Source organism: Podarcis liolepis (assembly GCF_965112155.1).
Source record: "Podarcis liolepis genome assembly, chromosome: 5".
NCBI classification, from domain to species: Eukaryota; Metazoa; Chordata; class Lepidosauria; order Squamata; family Lacertidae; genus Podarcis; species Podarcis liolepis.
The window spans coordinates 87,523,199-87,543,646 of NC_139556.1; the positions used below are offsets into that span (position 1 = coordinate 87,523,199).

The following is a 20,448-nucleotide window of genomic DNA, read 5'->3' on the forward strand; positions in this document are numbered from 1 at the left end:
TTAACAGATCAGAACAAACTTTACTGAACATCATTTAGATTACCCCGCCCCGCCCCCAATGTCGCTCATTTTTAAACAAAATTTATCATTCATAATACCTGGAAAACCTATATTCTTTGAAAATAATACTGTGTCTCAGTCTAAGTCATGAGCCATAAGCCTTGCACTGCTGCATTGTCACAACTTCCTTCTTGCCTATGCTCCCCCACCCCACAGTCGGCTTCAATGAATTCATTTGCATAGACAAATGTTAATATAAATAATAAACATCCTAAAAACACTTACATTGGCATCATGTTGATTTATATGGTGTTTTATTTCCAAAGAACCATGCCTAGCATAGGAGCCTTACTTTCAAGCTATTGAACATTCCTTAGTAGCCTCTAAGTGTTTGAATTGTATAAAATCACTTCTACAGGCTGCTTTGTATTATCACAGTAAGTGTTGCTCATGACGGTCCCAATGCAGTTAAGAACCTATGGAACTCACTGAAAGCTCTGGAACAAGGGAGTCACCAGTAGTTTAAGTTCTGCTTTCGACGGGACCTGAAATTAGCTGCCGCTAGACTGGGATCCAGCACTTTCCCAGTTCAGTTTAATATAGTATTTATGGTTCAAAACCTTTTAAAATCAGTTCTCCAAGTAACTACATGTAATTGGTTGCAGGTTTGAAGTACACATTGTTTAAAAAAACAACAACCCCAAGATGCAAAGGCTTAAGAAAAAATATGTTGGCATTTACAAGTTTTCTGCAACAGGAGTTATTGCCAGAGAGGCATTCTCATCGTGGTTATCAGGCTGTCCGTAACTCGGTGTCCAGTAATAGTGCCTCTTAAGGCCATGGGAGACTTCGGCAAAGTATGTGTTCCCATCCACTTCATACGGATCGACATCTGTGCCAGTTGGTTTCAGGCGACCGCTTTTAATTAACTCTGCAAATGCCTGAAACACACAGGGTAGATAGATATCTCTTGGTAAGAGATCCTTGTTCTTTTAAGGGGAAATGCAGCTGTGGGTGGCTGCAACACTGGGAGAGGGAGATCAAACCCTCCCCCCACCCCCCCAGCATTGTTTTTCTAATCCAAATCCCTCTTCCTCTATTTTTTTACAGGGTTAGAAGGATGTCAGCTATTTCATTTCATAAGAAGACAACAGACGTACCACACAGCAGTCTTCATCAAATTTGTTCCCCCATATGTAGATATAGGAAAGAACTAGGTTTGTTTTCATTGACTCTGCAAGGGCCACCAGTCCTTTCCCAGATATGTTGTTGTTTGTCACTGCCAGCCTAGAGAGCAGAAGGATATAAGCAAAAAAAACCAAGGTCACTGAGTAGATGCAGGCAGCCAAGCAATCATAAATTACACAAATCCATATATGTGAGCCACTCTATTCTTTTCTCCCAGCAGCTACCAGCCATGAAGTCCACCCAGTTCCTCCCTTAACAGCCTCTGCTTCTTCCTGCCCACTAGCGAACCCAAGAGAGGAAGGATGTCCTGTTCCTCGTGACTAGAAAACCCTCTGCTGCTGGTTTTTGAGATTTGAAGCAGTTGTTCTCTTCTGTTTTCAACTTTTCCTGATCCACCATCATATCTGTTTACTGGGTTCACAGCAGGGATGAGGAAGAAGATTGATTCAGTTTGAATCTCAATGCAAACTTAAATGTACAAGCAGAAATCCTTGCACTGATGGGACTCGATAGTTGACTACTGCCCAAAATTTCTAAGACAGCCCTCCCCATGCAGTCTATGATTGCACAAGTGACCCAAGCACTTACTTGGGGAGAGTAATACTTTTATGGTAGTCGCAAGCATCAGGTGATCTGAAAGGCGCAGTGTAACAGAAGTTGCTGTGGTGGGCCTTTTGGATTGGAAACTGCTTCCCCAGCTAGGCCCACGGGTCACTGTTGTGTTTACTGCAGACACATTTGGGTCTGAAGCATGGGCCATTTTGCTTCGAAAATTCTGTGCTGCCTTATCCAAATGCCTGTGCTCACAGTAATGCATTATGGGAGTTAAGAGTTCTGTATACTAACGCTTGAAGACTCCGATTATGTGTAGTAAGGGCCTCACTCAGATAGAAAGCACCATCGTCCTCTATCCTGTTAAAATTAAGGTCCAGGATTTCCAGGGTGGCGTTCTGTTTTAACAGCTTTCCCAAAAATTTAATACCATCCCGAGTAATTTTGTTGCTGAAAAGAGACAAGCGTACACATTTGTTTTTGTTCAGAAACATCGTTCAGAGGACAAAGTGGACTTTGTTCTGTAAAAACTTAGGTTGCTATAAGTGAGCTAGTCTTCGCCGTGCCACAAAACTCTTGTTTCTTTTAACTGTTAAGGGGCATTACTTTTTATTATATTTATCAGTCGCCTTGTAAAATAAATGCTGAAGTCATTGTACAAATAATGTGAATAAAAACATAACAATAAAAGCATACTAAAGCCACAATAAACTTAAGAGACAACTGGCATAAAAACCCAAATGCAAAATCTGCAAAATAAAATACTATGTATGTGTAGCACTGAGCAAGAACAGTCATCAAATATTTACAATAAAACCACCAACCACATTACAGGGACTTAAAACCAGATCTTAGGAGCTAGTGCAGTGGATATTGTAATTAAGAGCGTGTACTGGAGAGCTGCCAGTTCAGTCCTGTTACTGTCATGAATACATGAGGTGGCCTTAGACCAGGTGTGGAAAACCTTTGGTCCTCCAGATGTTGCTGAACTACAAGCTCCCATCATCCCTGGCCATTGGCCTTGCTTGCTAGGGCTGATGGAATTGTAATTTAGAGACATATGGAGAGCCAAAGGTATCCCATCCCTGCATTAGGCAATCCATTATTCTCTCAGCCTTACCCTGCTCCCTCCATTCTGCAAAAAGGCCCGCTGCAATAAATACCAGAATAATGTATGTGAAGCACTTTGCATATTTAAACTGCATGATCTAAATCTTAAGCATTATTATTAAACATCGTACAGTCGTACCTAGGTTGACAAACGCCTTGCGGGTCGAACGTTTTGGCTCCCAAACACCACAAAGCTGGAAGTGAGTGTTCTGGTTTGCGAATGTTCTTTGGAACCCGAACGTCTGACATGGCTTACACGGCTTCCAATTGGCTGCAGGAGCATCATGCAGCCAATCGGAAGCTGCGCCTTGGTTTCCGAATGTTTTGGAAGTCGAACAGACTTCCGGAACGGATTCCATTCAACTTCTGAGGTATGACTGTATATACAAGTACATTTGTTTGAAACACTCAGTTAAAAATTGATCTTAGCTTATTTTGAGAAGTAGGTATCAAGTGCATCAGTTTGCATACACTGCATATCATTCTAATAGCTAAAATGCTATCTTTATAACTCAAGCTCCTCTTACCAGCTGAGATCAAGATATCGCAGGGTGCTGTTTTCATACAATGCATCACACAGTCGTTCCATGCCAAAGTTCTTCATTTCGTGTTTACACAAATGCAGTTCAACAAGAGTGCAGTTGACTTTCAACATGAGGGCTGTGTGGACCGTAGTCTCTTCCTAAAGTTCCGTATTATTGAATTACAACTTGAACATAAGATGTTTTAGAGCCAGTGGGGATGTGTACCCTGCTCACATTACAAAATACATCTGGTCACTTCTATGGGGATAAATGCAGATGTGATGCACATTATCATTTGCTCTACTCCACAGGACAGGTATGTTCCATCCACCAAATTCTATTGTGCGAACATGTAGCATGTAATGCTAAGCCAAACCATTGCTTAGCTTGAATGTGTGAAGATTCCCAGAGAGGAGCTTGTGGCAGCTGTGCCCCTTCCCCAGTCCTTGTGCTCCCACACTGTTCTGAGCTAAGCCATGGTTTGGCTTAGGGCGTCATCTGAACCAGGGCTCATGTATTCTGTTGCTCCAGATAAACCATGATAATAGAACAAACCTTGATGACGGCCCGTGAGACAAACCATGAACCTGGGTTCAGAGGGTACACACAGAAAACCATGGCTTAGTTCAAAACAGAATAGCATCAGTAGGGCCAGAGAAGAAGCCAAGCATCCGAAATCTCCTTTCCAGGAGCCCGCATGTTTGCACATCTCCACTAAGCCAGTTTGGCATAGCATTACAGTATGTGCAAACCAGCTCTGTATATAACTAGCTACCCACAACATGAAGGTGTTTGGAGGTGGAGTTGCCCTGTGTTTAAATTCAAATACACCTAACTCTAGGATCCTGCTTTATGCTGAACCAAGGCTAATTTAATTGAATATGAAAGCATCCCCTTGCACTGCACCTGAGCACACAACACAATTCTTGCTGAGATTAACAATAACATCTATATTAAGGAATGGGGAAAAGCAGAACTGGAGACTACTTGAAGACAATAGGGCTTGAAAATTCTGCTGCCTAGTTTTAATCTTTTGGAGATGTGCTTTCTGCCATTTACCTTACAGTAAGGGTGTGTGGATGTCAGGCTAGTGGGGTGTGTGTGTGTGTGTGTGTTTGTTTCTAGATCTCTAAGATCCACCCACTAGAGCCAAGAGTTTGCACAGCGGGGCAGATACGCACTTCAAACAGAAGGATAAAGGATACCTCTGAGAATTTGTCTTTAATATCAACTGAGTTCTCAGCCATCTCACACAAAAATCTATTCCTTGTTCCCATCCCTGCCAAGTTTTCTTCATTTCAGCAGCCACAGAGAGAAAGAGAATTTTAGCTGTTATTGTTAAAACTGTTGAAAAGTTTTGTCAGTGCTTATTCTTATTCCCTAGGCTTGTTTTCGATGCATCATTCCTGGCTCCTGGCTCCCCATTTCAAGGGAAACAATGCAAAATGTTGCTTACCTCTTCACTGTAGAGTATTGGCCGATTTAGATTTATGGCTTTGATTGCAGTATTGTAATTCAAAACTGTTGCTAATGCTATGAGACTCTGTGTGCGCTGGAAATAAAAGACAAAAGACACAATCCAGAGTAAGGCAGGTGCATTTAGCTCCCACTGAGTAAACCCTCCATCTACAAGCAAGATTATATTTTGTCCCCCCAAACTCACAATGATATGTTTGAAACAGGCTTACATTTCTGTGCATGTAGACGTGTCCTAAAATGGCAATTTTACTCACCAGATCTGTGTCTCCCAAATCTAACTTCTGTAAAGTGTTGTTAACTTGCAACATTGCTGCAAAATACATCCCTCCCTTGTTGTCAATCTTGTTGCCAGTCATTCTTAGATGAAGCAGTGTTTCATTCCTCTAGGTGTGAAAAGTCAATTATTTCCAATATAACCGTAATCTAAACTCACAGAAATAGATTATCTCCTAGAATACTGTTTAGTGCTATGAAAAATAATAACTTGCTACTGCTACAATCCTGTAACATGCTTAAGAATCATATTTGGGCAGCAGGGGCGGAGCGGTGTGTGTGTGTGTGTGTGTGTGTGTGTGTGTGTGTGTGTGTGTAAAGAGTACTAGTGTTAAATAATCCCCCAGCTGGGCGGGAGCCTGTGGTTTACCTAATTGATCCCCATTTTCTTAAGCCAAGACAGCCTACACCCAAAGCACTGCTCTCAGTGGCAATTCTAAATAAATATGCTTCTGACTGCAGCTTTAAGCATTAAACAATTTAGTTCTGCAAGCTGATTTCTGAGTTCCAAAGTATTTTGCTTCAAAGGGGAAACTCGTGTAGTGTTCTTTCTTATCCAGCTAAACAATACTTACATGCAATGATTTAGCTATGAATTCTGCTCCCATGGTACCAATGTCATTAAACATCAGGTTCAGGTACAGCAGAGTATGATTATCCTAGAATACAAGAAAATTCAGCTTGCTGTCAATGTGTGGGTTCCGCCAGACCCTTCCTTCCCATTCTACCCAAAGCCTTGTCATCTGAAAACGGCAAAGCCATGCCCTTCCCAAGTGGATGTACACTTCATTCCAAGGACACCAAACTCCAGGCAGGCCCCGGGACCCCAGAAACCTCTCCGTGCTCTGAGTCTGAGATGCGCATAGCAATGCCGTACCAATGACATTGATTAAGTCGCCCTGCATTTACACATTTCGCTAAACTCCGTTAAGTTCTTTATAATACCTAAACAGTTTGTATTTCTCATTTAAAATAAATTTTAAAAAACGATTTACAAAAAACCCCAAAACGATGACCTGGAAGGAACGCAGCACATTGTAAAGGAGAAAGTTACATGGATAAAGCTCACTTTTGGAAGAACGTCACCTTAATAAATCACCTATAAAATTCACAAATATCATTTAGCCTCCCCCGCCCCCCGCAAGAAGTACCTGAAGGAAAGCTGCAATGTGTACTGCGCCAGCATCACTCAAAAGGTTATATCTCAGGTCAAGTCCTGAAAGAGCCGAGGAATACAGAAATGAGCAGGCTCCATGTTAACCTTAATGGATCACTTTTTGCCCAGTCGTTTTGTCTTAGTCACCAAATTCTCTGCACCTTTTCATCTACTTTGGTACCTCGGGTTAATAACTTAATTCGCTCTGGAGGTCCGTTCTTAACCTGAAACTGTTCCTAACCTGAGGTACCACTTTAACTAAGTGCCGGAGCACGATTTCTGTTCTCATCCTGAAGCAAAGTTCTTAACCCGAGGTACTATTTCTGGGTGAGCAGAGTCTGTAACCTGAAGCGTCTGTAATCCGAGGTACCACTGTAATTGCATTTCCATACATGAGACTTAGGATAACTGTCAAAGGAAAGAATCGTGGGAACTGTAGTTTACCTCTCAAAGAGCTACAATTACCAGCACCTTTAATAAACTACGCTTTCCGGTTTCCTTTTTTGAGGGGTGGGGGGAGGATATGCTTTAAATGCATGGTGAGTACAAAAGTCGTCTTTCAAAGAAGCAGGTTTGTTGCGCAGTACCTCCAAACCAACTGCAATTGCATGCGCTGAATTTGGCGTGACGCGACTGGATCCCACCCGAAAATAGTGACGGTCTGTAAGTGCCCTTAAAGTGGCTCTTGCTTCCTTTAGTTTTCTAACGTGAATATAAAACCTAGCCTCTCTTTTGCTTCCACTTATGCAACCCTCATAGGTTGGTCACTGTCACTGGAGGACAAAAAACAGAGCTTCATTATTGTGTGACCCTGAAATTCTGGATTGCCCCCCCAAAAAAACCTGATGCCAAAGTTTAGTGCTCGTTTAGTGCCATTTTGTGCCGCAAACCCTGCGTTTTGTGCCACCCACAAACGGAGCAATTGACACAGAAAATCGAGGTCACAAGTTAATGCCAAAAAAGTCCAACCTTCCTGCTTCAGTTGGGCTTGTCAACTGAAGGCAAAACCTTCTCCAGGGAAGAACACTCATTCGTGCGGCAAGTGGCTCTTCTCTCTTTGTCTATTCAGCATGAAATAATGCCTGCAGCCAATATAAGTAACTATGGGAAAGACTCAAAGGTGATTTAAGCCTCCCTTGGCAAAATGCCCCACGTCCTGTTTGCACAAGAGCTGGCTTTTGCTCCAGCCCTGGGTTTGTTCTGTAGAGAATTCATAGGAAGAAAACCAACTCTCAGTATCCAAGGCTCTGGATACCATGCAATTTCATAATGCAAGTTGCCGCTTAGGTTGTGCCTGCACCACGTTTCATTTCAGTATTAATTGCATCCAGTGCTATTTTCCTAGAAAAAGAGGCGGCAGAGCTCACCATGAACACCTCTCTTCTTCTCTTAAAATGGTAATGGCGCCCACCTGAGAGGTGCCGGAACTGAGTTCCAGCAATTTCCGGCTGAAAAAAGCCCCGATTACACAATAGGTAATACTCTTTTTTTCCTTTTTTGGGCAGAGGGTAAGGAACATGTACTTGTGGGAAATGTTCCAGGGGCTGCATGCCCAGAACAACAGTGGGAGGAGCAAGGAATATAAATGTTCAACGGTAACATTTATGCTCATTGCTCCACCCACATGCTCCACACGCTTGCATGGCCTCCTCTACCCTCCACCCAGGGAAGCGTGAGGCATTACCAGAATTCAAGGGCATATTCCAGCCAGGCAAAATCACCCAAGGAGGATGCAAAGCAAGGCCGGTAAGTGGTGTGGCTTGGAAGATCCATTAGTGCTAAAAACAGAGGCTTGGAAAGTGGCCCTCAGTAGGTGATGTTGCCTTTGTGCTGAAAAAGGTTTCCTATCCTGGTAAAAGACTTCTGGGAGAAGATTTATAACGTATTGAAAATAAATAATAATAATAATAATAATAATAATAATAATAATAATAATAATAATTTATTATTTATACCCCGCCCATCTGGCTGGGTTTCCCCAGCCACTCTGGGCGGCTTCCACAGAAACCAAAAAACACTAAAATATCATACATTAAAAGCTTCCCTGAATAGGGCCGCCTTAAGATGTCTTCTGAATGTCAGGTAGTTGTCCATCACCTTGACATCCAATGGGAGGGCATTCCACAGGGCGGGCGCCACCACCGAAAAGGCCCTCTGCCTGGTTCCCTGTAGCTTCGCTTCTCGCAATGAGGGAACCGCCAGAAGGCCCTCGGCGCTGGACCTCAGTGTCCGGGCAGAACGATGGGGGTGGAGACGCTCCTTCAGGTATACTGGGCCGAAGCTGTTTAGGGCTTTAAAGGTCAACACCAGCACTTTGAATTGTGCTCGGAAACGTACTGGGAGCCAATGTAGGTCTTTCAAGACTGGTGTTATGTGGTCTCGGCGGCCGCCCCCAGTCACCAGTCTAGCTGCCGCATTCTGGATTAGCTGTAGTTTCCGAGTCACCTTCAAAGGTAGCCCCACGTAGAGCGCATTGCAGTAGTCCAAGCGGGAGATAACTAGAGCATGCAGCACTCTGGCCAGACAGTCAGCGGGCAGGTAGGGTCTCAGCCTGCGTACCAGGTGGAGTTGGTAGACAGCTGCCCTGGATACAGAATTGACCTGCGCCTCCATGGACAGCTGTGAGTCCAAAATGACTCCCAGGCTACGCACCTGGTCCTTCAGGGGCACAGTTACCCTATTCAGGACCAGGGAGTCCTCCACACCAGCCCGCCCCCTGTCCCCCCAAAACAGTACTTCTGTCTTGTCAGGATTCAACTTCAATCCATTAGCCGCCATCCATCCTCCAACCGCCTCCAGGCACTCACACAGGACCTTCACCGCCTTCACTGGTTCTGATTTGAAAGAAAGGTAGAGCTGGGTATCATCTGCATATTGATGGACACCCAGTCCAAACCCCCTGATGATCTCTCCCAGCGGCTTCATATAGATGTTAAAAAGCATGGGGGAGAGGACGGAACCCTGAGGCACCCCACAAGTGAGGGCCCAAGGGTCTGAACACTCATCCCCCACCACCACTTTCTGAACACGGCCCAGGAGAAAGGAGCGAAACCACTGTATAACAGTGCCCCCAGCTCCCAACCCCTCTAGACGGTCCAGAAGGATGTTATGGTCGATTGTATCAAAGGCCGCTGAGAGATCCATGTTGAAATATACATTTATTAAGAAACCAGAGGCCTTTCTTCTTGGAATAACAGGTTTGGAATTGCCCAAGAAAGATGTCAAATTGTTTTTGTATGCCACAACTGCAGCAAGAATTTTGTTAGCTAAGAACTGGAAAACACAAGAAGTTCCAACCGTGGAAGAATGGCAGATGAAAATGATGAACTTTTTGGAGCTAGCCAACCTGACTGGAAGAGTCCGCGACCAGAAGGAGGAGGAGTACCAGGAGGAATGGATGAAATTTAAAGACTATTTAGTTAAATATGTTAAGATAACTTAATTGGAAAAGCTTACAATTATCAGATAGGCTTAGGCTTTAAATATGTAATGTTAGGAATTAATATGTTTAAAGCTAAAATAGAAAGAAAGAAAGATGTTAAGTGATTAAGTTAATTACTGTATTTTTCGCCCTATAGGACGCACTTTTTCCTCTCCAAAAATGAAGGGGAAATGTGTGTGTGTCCTATGGGGCGAATGCAAGCCTTCGCTGAAGCCTGGAGAGCGAGAGGGGTCAGTGTGCACCGACCCCTCTCGCTCTCCAGGCTTCAGGAAGCTATCCGCAAGCCTGGGGAGCCTGTAGGAGTTCCCGCAGGGCTCCCTAGGCTGCGGATAGCAGCCTGCTGCCCGGAGCATGGGGCGCACTGAAGCCGCGGCTGGGGGGGGGAATAATTCCCCCCCCTTTATTCCCCCCCCAAAAAAACTAGGTGCGTCCTATGGGCCGGTGCGTCCTATAGGGCAAAAAATACGGTATATGAGAAACTTGGTTTTGGAAAACTGTTAAAATGATATACACTGAAATTCAACTAGGGGGATTCGAGGAAGTCACTTAACAATGTCACTAAGATTGGTTCAAATACAGCTGAGATTTATGTCTGTCTGTTTGTTTGTTAAAATTCTTTTTGGAAAATCAATAAAAAAAATTGAGGGGGAAAAAGAAAAAGGCTCCCTATCCCTGGCTTAGAGAAAGGGGGGTATGTGAGTCTGAAAGGCAATTTCTATAGTGGATCTTGTGCACAAAAACTGCTCTGTGGATCAGGTTGCAAATCCAAAATAAAGATTCTTGATGGTTCTTTGTTTGCTCAGTCCTCCACCCTGGGCTAAGTGCAGGCATGGGTGTGATAAGGAATGTTTTCAGTGCTCACCCACAGCACAGAATAAGCAACAGAGAAAAATTGCCTACATTAGTAGCTTAAGGTAGTCAGTAGCTTACCCCCTGGAAGGCTGAATATTTCTCAATATGCACATATGAAAAGACAGACAAAGGAAGTGGGCAGAGAATGGAACTAAAGCTATCAATTGGTCTGCTTTTCAAAGGCTTAAATAAAAACAAGACATACCTGTAAGAAACATATTATTTGTAAAAATTGTAGCCAGGATTTGAAAATCGTCATCTGTCACCTTCTGCACAGGTATCAAGCGGTTATTTCCAGCAATTTTTATAGTGATTTTCTTTTTCAACCTGTTACGATGTAAATGGGAAAGTTGATTGTTGTGGTGGTTTGGTTTCTCTTAGTGCTTCAAAAATTACTTCTGGACTCATAGAAGCTCCTCTTCAATAAAACTTTTAGTAGAAAGTGATCAATTTATATAATCACAATGTGGATGGCAGTTTAAAAGGAAACTTTATATACAGAATTATCAATTTAGCGTAATGTTACCAGATTTCTTTCAATGAATTCGGGGACACTTTTCAACTTCCTACTAAATACCGTATTTTTCGTCCCATAGGGCACACCGGCCCATAGGACGCACCTAGTTTTTTGGGGGGGAAATAAGGGGGAGAATTTATTTTCCCCCCAGGCGCGGGGCTGGGGGAAGCCTGAGCTTCCGCCGACCCCAGCCCCCAGAGCACGCAACTCTCCGCAAGCAGTGGGAGAGCTGCGCGAAGCCCGAAGCCTGGGGGACGCTGAGCTCAGTGCCCCCCAGTCTTCTGGGTGCAGGCAGCTCTCCGCAAAGTGGTGGGAGAGCTGTGTGACTTCGCGCAGCTCTCCCACGGCTTGCAGATAGCTTCTTGAAGCCTGCATTCGCCCCATAGGACGCACACATATTTCCCCTTCATTTTTGGAGGGGAAAAAGTGCGTTCTATGGGGCGAAAAATACGGTAGATGGGTTTTGTCAGGGGGCTGATTTGTAAATCCGGGGACTGTCACCAGGAAATGGGGACATCTTGTAACCTTAATTTAGCTGCTTCAAGGGGAATGAGACCATGATGCCATCTGACTCCCTTTCTTTTGCATTTTTATTGTACATTCTAGGAAAACTAAGTGCTTCACATCTCAATAATGGTAAAAATATCTCAATAATTTTACAACAGCCGAGTAAAGAATCTCAGCAGAATTTTATTCTCATGTTACAGATGGGGAGGAGGCTGAAGCGAGGTTTTAGTTATCATGACTGCTGTGGTAATACCTGGTGAAATCTCAGAAGCTGGTGGTTGTGTGAAGAGCAAATGTGGGTGTGTGGGTGGGGTGATGGCTTCAGAAAGATGCAAAGTTTCCTGTCTTTCCTCATACCTAGTAGTGTACAAAATAATAAAGTACAGGCAAGTCTGCATAATTTGCATATTCTATAATGTATCTATATGGGTTTTTTTGTTTTGCTTGGTTGGTTGGTAATAAGTCGCTTTGGGTTGCCTTGGGCAACATAAAGCAACCAATAAATTAAATAATAATAATAATAATAATAATAATAATAACAACAACAACAACTTACTGATTGCAGAAGCCAGCTTAATTGCTGCAGAATTTGGTTTTATCTCAGCATATAATGTTTGCATTTTAAAGCACAGCATATAAAAGCCCAAGTTAACAGTTCAAAATCGTATTGGTTTAGTCTCCACAACGTAACTATTCGCTTACGTTTCCTCGTCCTGCTTCACTTCTTGGAGAATGCGGACTATGAAGGGGTTCTCAGGGTGTTTTAGTTCTTCACACGCTAGAGAATATTGCTGGTCAAGGCTTATGTATTTTGGCATAGTATCTAACTGAGGGGGGGAAAGACAATTGACTACACATCATGTATGAAGAGAATAATAACAATGCATACAGCAGCAGGAGAAAACGTCTGTCAGCCTCAGGGCCTCATTTCCTTCTGCACAAGTTTCCAAAGGTCACATGTGGCAGCAAAAGTAGGTGGACCAATGAATGTACATTTTACCTTTGTACAGTAGGCTAATTTTTACACATGCTCACACATCCCTCTCTGTTCTACATCCAGGGGAGCAAGAGGTATTATCACAGTTCAAGGCTACATTCCAGCCAGGCAAATGAGGCTGGTGAGTGGCTGAGAGAAAGGCAAATTAGGAGGCGCTTTCAGAGAGAGAGAGAGAGAATGCAGTGGCCCTGCCCATGTCAACATGCGGCCTCCAACAGAGAATGCAACTTCCCTCCCTTCCGTAAGACATAACAACAAGGGAGTTGCTTTTCTATGCAGCCCAATTAGTGCCATCTCTCCAATACAAACTGGGCATTAAAGTCCTGGCGGCAGAGTTATTTTGTGTGCACGCCCACTGCTTCACCCAGGGACATAATAACCCCAGAGGAAGTAAGGATAGGGTAGCCAAGATGGTGCCATTCATACGCTGTGGGTCCCAGCTAGCTCGGTCAATAACCAGGGATGATGGGAGTTGTAGTCACCAACACTTGGAGGGCACCGTGTTGGGTAACCCTGAAGCTGACCGGGCAAATGCTGCTTCCAGTTACCAATTCTTCTTCACATAGAAGCCAAGCTCCCCTCCTCCCCTCCTCCCCCCTCAATAAAATATTTTAAGGGGCTGCCCCCCAATCAAAGTTGATGGGTATTGCCATTCAAACTGAGTGTCTTCTGTGTCATGGGAAGAAGAAGAAGAGTTTGGATTTGATATCCCGCTTTATCACTACCCAAAGGAGTCTCAAAGCGGCTAACATTCTCCTTTCCCTTCCTCCCCCACAACAAACAATCTGTGAGGTGAGTGGGGCTGAGAGACTTCAGAGAAGTGTGACTAGCCCAAGGTCACCCAGCAGCTGCATGTGGAGGAGCGGGGAAGCGAACCCGGTTCACCAGATTACGAGTCCACCGCTCTTAACCACTACACCACACAGGGATCAATTATGTGGGATGGGGCTTACTCCCCCCTCCCCCCGTATTTTATTCAAGTTGGCACTCCTGCTTCTTTATCCATCTAAACAAAATGCTAACAGACCAATTATGAACACAATTGTTTGGAAGCACATAAGCTGGTTCCAGTGGAATTTTTTTCCAAGTAGTTTTGTTCAGGGTTACACCTAGAGCATGGAAGGAGGAGGAGCGGGAGGAACACTACTGGGGGGGGGGGTCATATGATCCCAGTTAATCCCTTTGAGCTGAGTAGTACTTGCTTCTAAATTGGCAGGCAAAAGGCTAAGGCTGCCTGCCTGCCCTGGGCTCAATTGGAGTATATACCCTGTGGACAAAGGGTTTTTCCAGACAAATGTTTATTGTGGTACAGGTGCTGCTCATGCACACAAGTTTTCTCCCAGCATCCACACAATAATGTCTTCAGCATCAGGATACCAGCTTGTATCCTTCCCCATTCAATCAGGATTTGCCCTATCTGTACACAGAAGCTGTGGGAATACCCTTTCCCCATGCACCCCTTCGTTTAAATGTCAGGGAGGGAGGGAGGAGCAGGTCACGTTCTCCTCTGTCAGCTGATGCCACCCACAGGATGACAGACACCCCCATCATCTCCTCTCCTTAATCCCCACCCAAAACCTGAAAATAAATTTCTAGCAGCTCCCAACTAAAAATATTGCCCTCCGTTCTAATACAGTACTTCACTGAAATTTCGCGTGGAAACGATTTTCAGATTAATCCCGCAGGAGCCAAACCTTTGCACAGTTGCTTGTGAGCAAACCCCACTAAAAGCAGTACAGTACTTCTGAGTAAGCGCGCACAGATTTTGCACACCGACACTGCTTGAACGAAAATAAGCCCTTTTGTAAATCTAATTCCGCTTTGTCAATCGCAGGGCAAAAAGTGAGGGCACCGCTGCCTAGAGCCTTGCACCCATCGCGCCTTTGGGGATCCGTGAAACCCCAGGATTAAGACCGCAACCCGCTCCAATTGCGCCACTTACCTCCTGCTGCTGTTGCCACCGAGACGCTTTTTATTTATTTTTTATTTTCTTATTTTTTTGCAGAGCGCGCGCGCCAAGACAACCAACTCCGCCCCGATCGCGGTTGCTATAGTGACTGGGCACGCGCTTCTTTTTTCGCCTGCGTCCCGGGGGATTCCTGAATGCGCCTGCGCCCCTACAGTTTCAGCGTACAAGATCCCGGGTAAGAAGGGGCCTCGCGCCACCCGCCTTTCCCTACAAAGGCAACTAGTAAGAGGGCCTGGCGACCGCCTGATTTCGGGCTCCGTTGGAACTCAGTAAAGCACCACAGCGCGCCTACACCCCGGGTCTCCTTTGCAAAGCATGCAAAGTATTAGCAAAATAATGAGAAAGCGGCATAGCTCAGTGGGTAGAGCATCTGCTTTGCATGCAGGAGATCCCAGGTTCAATCCCGAGCATCTCCAGGTAGGGCTTGGAAATGTTCGTTGTATGGAACATGGTAGATCTGCTGCCAGCCAAGGCAAGCAGTACTGGGGCAGATCTACCATTTGTTTCATTACAAGGCAGCTTCTTATGTTCATTGATCCGGGACGTCTTTCCTTCATAATGCATTTCCTTTGGCGAAGGTTGATGGCATCTGAGCCCCGGCACATGGAAAGCAAAGCTAAACGGTGTCCCTGAACATGTACAAGGGCGCCTTTCCTTTATTAGTGAGTTAGTACAGCTAGTGCCCCTCCTGTCAACCTAGCAGTTCGAAAGCACGTCATAGTGCAAGTAGATCAATAGGTACCACTCCGGCGGGAAGGTAAACGCCGTTTCCGTGCGCTGCTCTGGTTCGCCAGAAGCGGCTTAGTCATGCTGGCCACATGACCCGGAAGCTGTATGCCGGCTCCCTTGGCCAATAAAGTGAGATGAGCACCGCAACCCCAGAGTCAGCCACAACTGGACCTAATGGTCAGGGGTCCCTTTACCTTTACCTAATATAGCTAGTGCCCACACAGATGAGGTTAGCAAGAAGTGCTCATGTGAGGTTGAGAGAGAGGATGACCTCCAAACTGCTCATGCTATAAAACGCATAAAGGGCTGGGCCCATGCCCTTAACACTTTCAAGGGCAGGGGTGACTAGACTTTTTCTCTCTGGGTACCCTATTCCCTCCAAGGTGGGGTGGGCACATGGCGGGGGTGTATGGGGTAGGATGAGATGGAAAAGTGGGCAAAGCAGCAAATGTGATTTTTACCCAGTAGGCTAGATTCTTCAAGCTTGCATGCCCTTCTCTATCCCCTAAATAAATATTCCAAGCAGTCAGATATACTTGATTGTGCAAAGCAGGGCAGGTGAGCGGTGTGGCTCAGGAGGGAGTGTAGAATGGGTAGAACCTCAAGGACGCGATAGTGAGGCTGAAAGGGCTGGATTTTGAGCCCCAGCACCTGGGACCGGTACCCTGTTGCCCTCCAGATGCTGTGTTGGCATCCGTCTGTCTCTGGGAGGGAAGTCGAACTGCGGAAGAATCGCAGCGCCTGAAGTGACCTGTGTGGAGTGCCAGCCTGGGCAGTGTGCATGGAAGCCCTGGGTTGCCTAGCCCTAGACAACAAGACCGCTGCCCCCAGCCTGGCTGACGTGGCCCAAAGGAAATCAAAGCAATACATTTGGCACCAGTATGGCTACAGCTCTCCTTATCCCTCTGACCATTGGCCATGCCAGCTGGGGCTGAGGGAAGTTGAAGTACAACAACCTGTGTCTGCCCTACGTGTTTCAGAAGGTTCCGTGAACTATTCCCACAGAGCACATTGAGTTCATGCACTGGGGCTAAGCATCCCTTGCAAGTGAATATCAGTAACGACAGACGAGGTGCCCATCATGAAGTTTGTCCACAGTTACCGTATTTTTTGCACCGTAACACTCACTTTTTTCCTCCTAGAAAGTAAGGGGAAATGTCTGTGCGTGTTGTGGAGCAAATGCCTACGGGTGACGGGGGGGATCTGCTGCAGTCGTGAGCAGAGGATCCATGGTTTCCCTTCCTTCCCTCCTCCGTGGCTCTCTTTGAAACAGCAAAGCAGGAGAAGAGCCGCTGAGGGGGGAGGAGAGAGGGACAGAGAGCCTGCTTCTTTAAAGGAGCAAAGCGGGAGAGGAGAGGAGCCGCTTACACTCGTGTCCGCTTACACTCCTGTCTGGTTGGCTCCTTTAAAGCAAGCAGGCTCTCTGTCCCTCTCTCCTCCCCACTCAGCTCGCTAAATAGCATTATTAGCAGCATCCTTCTCCACACACCCCATGCGCGCTCCTTGTCCCTTGAGTGCTTTTCCTTCCCTCCCCACTTAAAACGTGGTTACAAAGCACGGATCCACATGGATCCTCAGGATTTTTGCACTGGGTCACCCCAAATTCACCATCAGATCACATAGCATGTCCATGGCTACATCTTACACCAAAAAAATCACACACCCACTGTTGCCTGGGGTCGCAGTGGTGCAAAAATGTGGTTATAAAGCAGGGATCCACATGGATCCTCAGGATTTTTGCATTGGGCTACTCCAAACTCACTGTCAGATCACATGTCTGTGGCCACAGCATGAACCACAAAAATCATACATCCACTGTTTCGTTTAGAATATTTTTTTTTCTTGTTTTCCTCCTCTAAAAACTACGTGCATGTTATGGTCTGGTGCGTGTTATAGAGCAAAAAATACGGTACTTATTTTCAAATTGAGGAACCATAGAGATCTTACCAACAAAGGTCCGTATAGTTAAAGCCATGGTTTTCCCCGTAGTGATGTATGGAAGTGAGAGCTGGACCATAAAGAAGGCTGATCGCCGAAGAATTGGTGCTTTTGAATTATGGTGCTGGAGGAGACTCTTGAGAGTCTCATGGACTGCAAGAAGATCAAATGTATCCATTCTTAAGGAAATCAGCCCTGAGTGCTCACTGGAAGGACAGATCCTGAAGCTGAGGCCACCTCATGAGAAGAGAAGACTCCCTAGAAAAGACCCTGATGTTGGGAAAGATGGAGGGCACAAGGAGAAGGGGACGACAGAGGACAAGATGGTTGGATGGTGTTCTCGAAGCTACCAGCATGAGTTTGACCAAACTGTGGGAGGCAGTGGAAGACAGGAGTGCCTGGCGTGCTCTGGTCCATGGGGTCACGAAGAGTCGGACATGACTAAACAACAACAGAGATCTTGGGTTGCGCAGTGGGCTAGTATGCCTGGCTCTTAACCGGAAGGTTGGCGGTTTGAGCCCACCCTGGGATGGCTGTGGGCAGGAATTTTGCAGGAGGTTGGACCAGGTGACTCTTGAGACCCCTTCCAACACACAATTCTATGATTCTATGATAAACATCCAAAGAAGTCAGTCTTCTGGAAAAGTTTGAAACCCACTGTTGTAGACTATTACCCTGTTTTAGATGGGGGTCTGCTGTGCAAAGGCTACCGAGGGTGGTTACAGGCTGTGCTTTCAAGTCCAAAGCTGAATGCTGAACCCCTTGTAAGTTATGCCAATTTAACACTTTTGTCCATATTTCTTTATTTGGCACTATTAATGATGCTTCTGTTTGTTGGGAAGCAGCAGTGAAATGATGTGCAAGCCACTACAGCCACTTATTCTTGGCCACTGAATCACCAGGGCACAGATTCCTACCGTACATTTAAAGCGTATCCAACACACATTTAAATCACACAACTCCCTTCAGTGATTCCTGGGGGCTCTGGTCTGTTAAGGGTGCTGGGGCTTGAAGCTCTGTGAGCAGAAAGGTACAGTTTACAGGATTCTTTGGGGGAAGCCATGTATTTAAAATGTGAATTGGATATGCTTTAAATGTATGGAGAGGATCTGCTGCAGATCCGTTTGTGCCTTCAACATGGACCTGTCTTGGCATTAAATTGTATGCTAATTAATTATTTGTGTTCAGTAGTATAATTAGGTTTGGGTAAACAGAGGAACCTGCCCTTGAGACAACCTGGACAAGAGGTATAAAATAGCCAACAAAAGTTGTGTAATACATTGGCAGCTGTTAAAAGATCACATTAAATTATGTAAGGCTTTCTTTCCTGTTTGTAATAACTGGACCTGCTTTCAAGGTGCCAGAGGCAAGGCTGCTTGGAGGCTTCGTACAAGCAAGGAAGCCAGGCAAAAACAACAACAAAATTCTCATTATGGAGGGTTATTCTCCCATTCCTCCCAGGAAATGAATGTGGTACATATACCTCAAAACCAACCGTGAAGTAGATTAGGCTAGGAGAACACAACTTTACATAATGCCACAGTGAGTTTCAGGATCTAGACAACGTCTCCGTGGGCCAAGGCTCTACCTACTGCACCATACTGCCAGTCATTATGAAGTAAATTAGGCTAGGAGAACACAACTTTACATAATGCCACAGTGAGTTTCAGGATCTAGACAACGTCTCCGTGGGCCAAGGCTCTACCTACTGCACCATACTGCCAGTCATTATGCCGCCGCCAGGATGCAATTTGGTTGCTATATATTAAATTTTCTCTGACCCTACAGCTCCCCACCCCACCCCACCCCTGCTTTTACTCTTACCTGGGAGGTTGAGGCCAACTCCAAGAGGAAGCTATCCATGGTGGTGGTGGTGGTGGTGGTATTATTATGATATCTGAGGTAAATGTGAGCTCATCAGCCTCTCCTCCTCACAGCTTTCCTTTCCTCTCATATCGGAGCCTGCCTATTGAAGATTAGACAGAGCCATCCATCCCAAGTACTTTTATGACATCAGAGGTACGTGAACGAATCACATTCACTCCGTTTGAATTTTGACAGTTGGGTCAGAATTCAGGAAGAAACTCTGCGGTTAGGGGAAACTGGGGTGGAAGACAACTTCTGGATGCTACTGCCAGCGATTCCCAGTGTCGCATCCATAACAGACATTTAAAACACATGGCTCCCCCCCCACCCACCCAAAAGAATCCTGGGAACTCTAGTTTAACCCTCACAGAGCTACAGTTCCCAGCACCCTTAACAAACTACAGTTCCCAATACAAAAAGGGTGGCATTCAACTTAAGTTTTACTCAGAGAAGACCTATTAACATTAATGGATCCCACAGTCAGGGTCATTAATTTCAGTGGGGTCTACTCCAAGCAAAATTTATTGAAGATCATTCCAAGTTTGCAATCAGCCATGCTCCCTCCTCCTCCTCCTTGCCATTGTTTGCTGTTTTATACAGTAAAGGTAAAGGTACCCCTGACTGTTAGGTCCAGTTGTGGATGACTCTGGAGTTGCAGCACTCATCTCGCTCTATAGGCCAAGGGAGCCGGCATTTGTCCACAGACAGCTTCAGGGTCATGTGGCCAGCATGACTAAGCCGCTTCTGGTGAACCAGAGCAGCACACGGAAATGCCGTTTACCTTCCCGCCGGAGAGGTGTCTATTTATCTGCTTGCACCTTGAAGTGCTTTCAAACTGCTAGGTTGGCAGGAGCTGGGACCGAACAATGGGAGCTCAACCCATCACGGGGATTCGAACTGCCAACCTTCTGATCGGCAAGCCCTATGTTTATACAGTAGGGTTGCTCAAAAGTAGGTATACTGCTTCAGAAGCCACTTTCTTTTTTCTTGATTCAAGTTCTCATCATTCACAATATCAGTAAAGAAAAAATATTTATTTATTTGTTCGTTTGTTTGGATATACTTTACAATTTATCTTCTTCTGCTAGTCACAATGTGGAACAAACCTACTAAATATTACTGTTCACCTTCCTTTGTTAGTTAATGGTTCAGAATGGTTGGCTGACATTTCCTCAGTGAGAGTGAACGAATGGTTAGGAGATATTTGGCGATTAGCTGAAAGTTGAGGCATTGTGGGGTGTACACATCTCTCTTTTGGGATCTGTGATGTTTCCCCAATGTTACTGGATTATTGCTGTCTGGAGGGGAACTCTTGCACTATTATGCAACAAAAGCAAGACAAAACACAC

General features: G+C 45.3%; 2 protein-coding genes across 3 annotated transcripts in view; one reads left to right on the forward strand and one right to left on the reverse strand.

Annotated features, from left to right (window-relative positions):
• LRRC34 (leucine rich repeat containing 34) lies at positions 1-19,202 on the reverse strand. Of its 2 annotated transcripts, XM_083504397.1 has the most exons (11): positions 19,058-19,202; positions 12,303-12,427; positions 10,782-10,903; positions 6,278-6,342; positions 5,702-5,785; positions 5,108-5,236; positions 4,831-4,926; positions 3,378-3,532; positions 2,035-2,190; positions 1,161-1,287; positions 1-941 (listed from the first exon to the last, which is right to left on the reverse strand). In XM_083504397.1, exons 1-11 carry the CDS (start codon positions 19,094-19,096, stop codon positions 738-740), a joined length of 1,302 nt encoding a protein of 433 aa, XP_083360523.1. In that variant the 5' UTR covers positions 19,097-19,202; the 3' UTR covers positions 1-737. The 2 variants fall into 2 exon arrangements, with proteins under 2 accessions (XP_083360523.1, XP_083360524.1); XM_083504398.1 differs by lacking the exon at positions 5,702-5,785.
• The window catches only part of LRRIQ4 (leucine rich repeats and IQ motif containing 4), a 10,992-nt gene continuing 9,695 nt past the window's right edge, over positions 19,152-20,448 (forward strand). The window contains exon 1 of the mRNA XM_083504181.1: positions 19,152-19,252. The gene's annotated coding sequence lies outside the window, so the exon portion shown is untranslated. The remainder of the gene's footprint in view (positions 19,253-20,448) is intronic.

Bases quoted from the DNA above. Each gene is read 5' to 3' on its own strand.
- LRRC34 (XM_083504397.1), bottom strand. From the start codon at position 19,096: ATGGATAGCTTCCTCTTGGAGTTGGCCTCAACCTCCCAG. The intron at 4,927-5,107 runs GTGAGTAAAATT...TTTTATTTCCAG, and splicing joins ATTTGGGAGACACAGATCTG to CGCACACAGAGTCTCATAGC. The intron at 942-1,160 runs GTACGTCTGTTG...TGTGTGTTTCAG, and splicing joins TTGATGAAGACTGCTGTGTG to GCATTTGCAGAGTTAATTAA.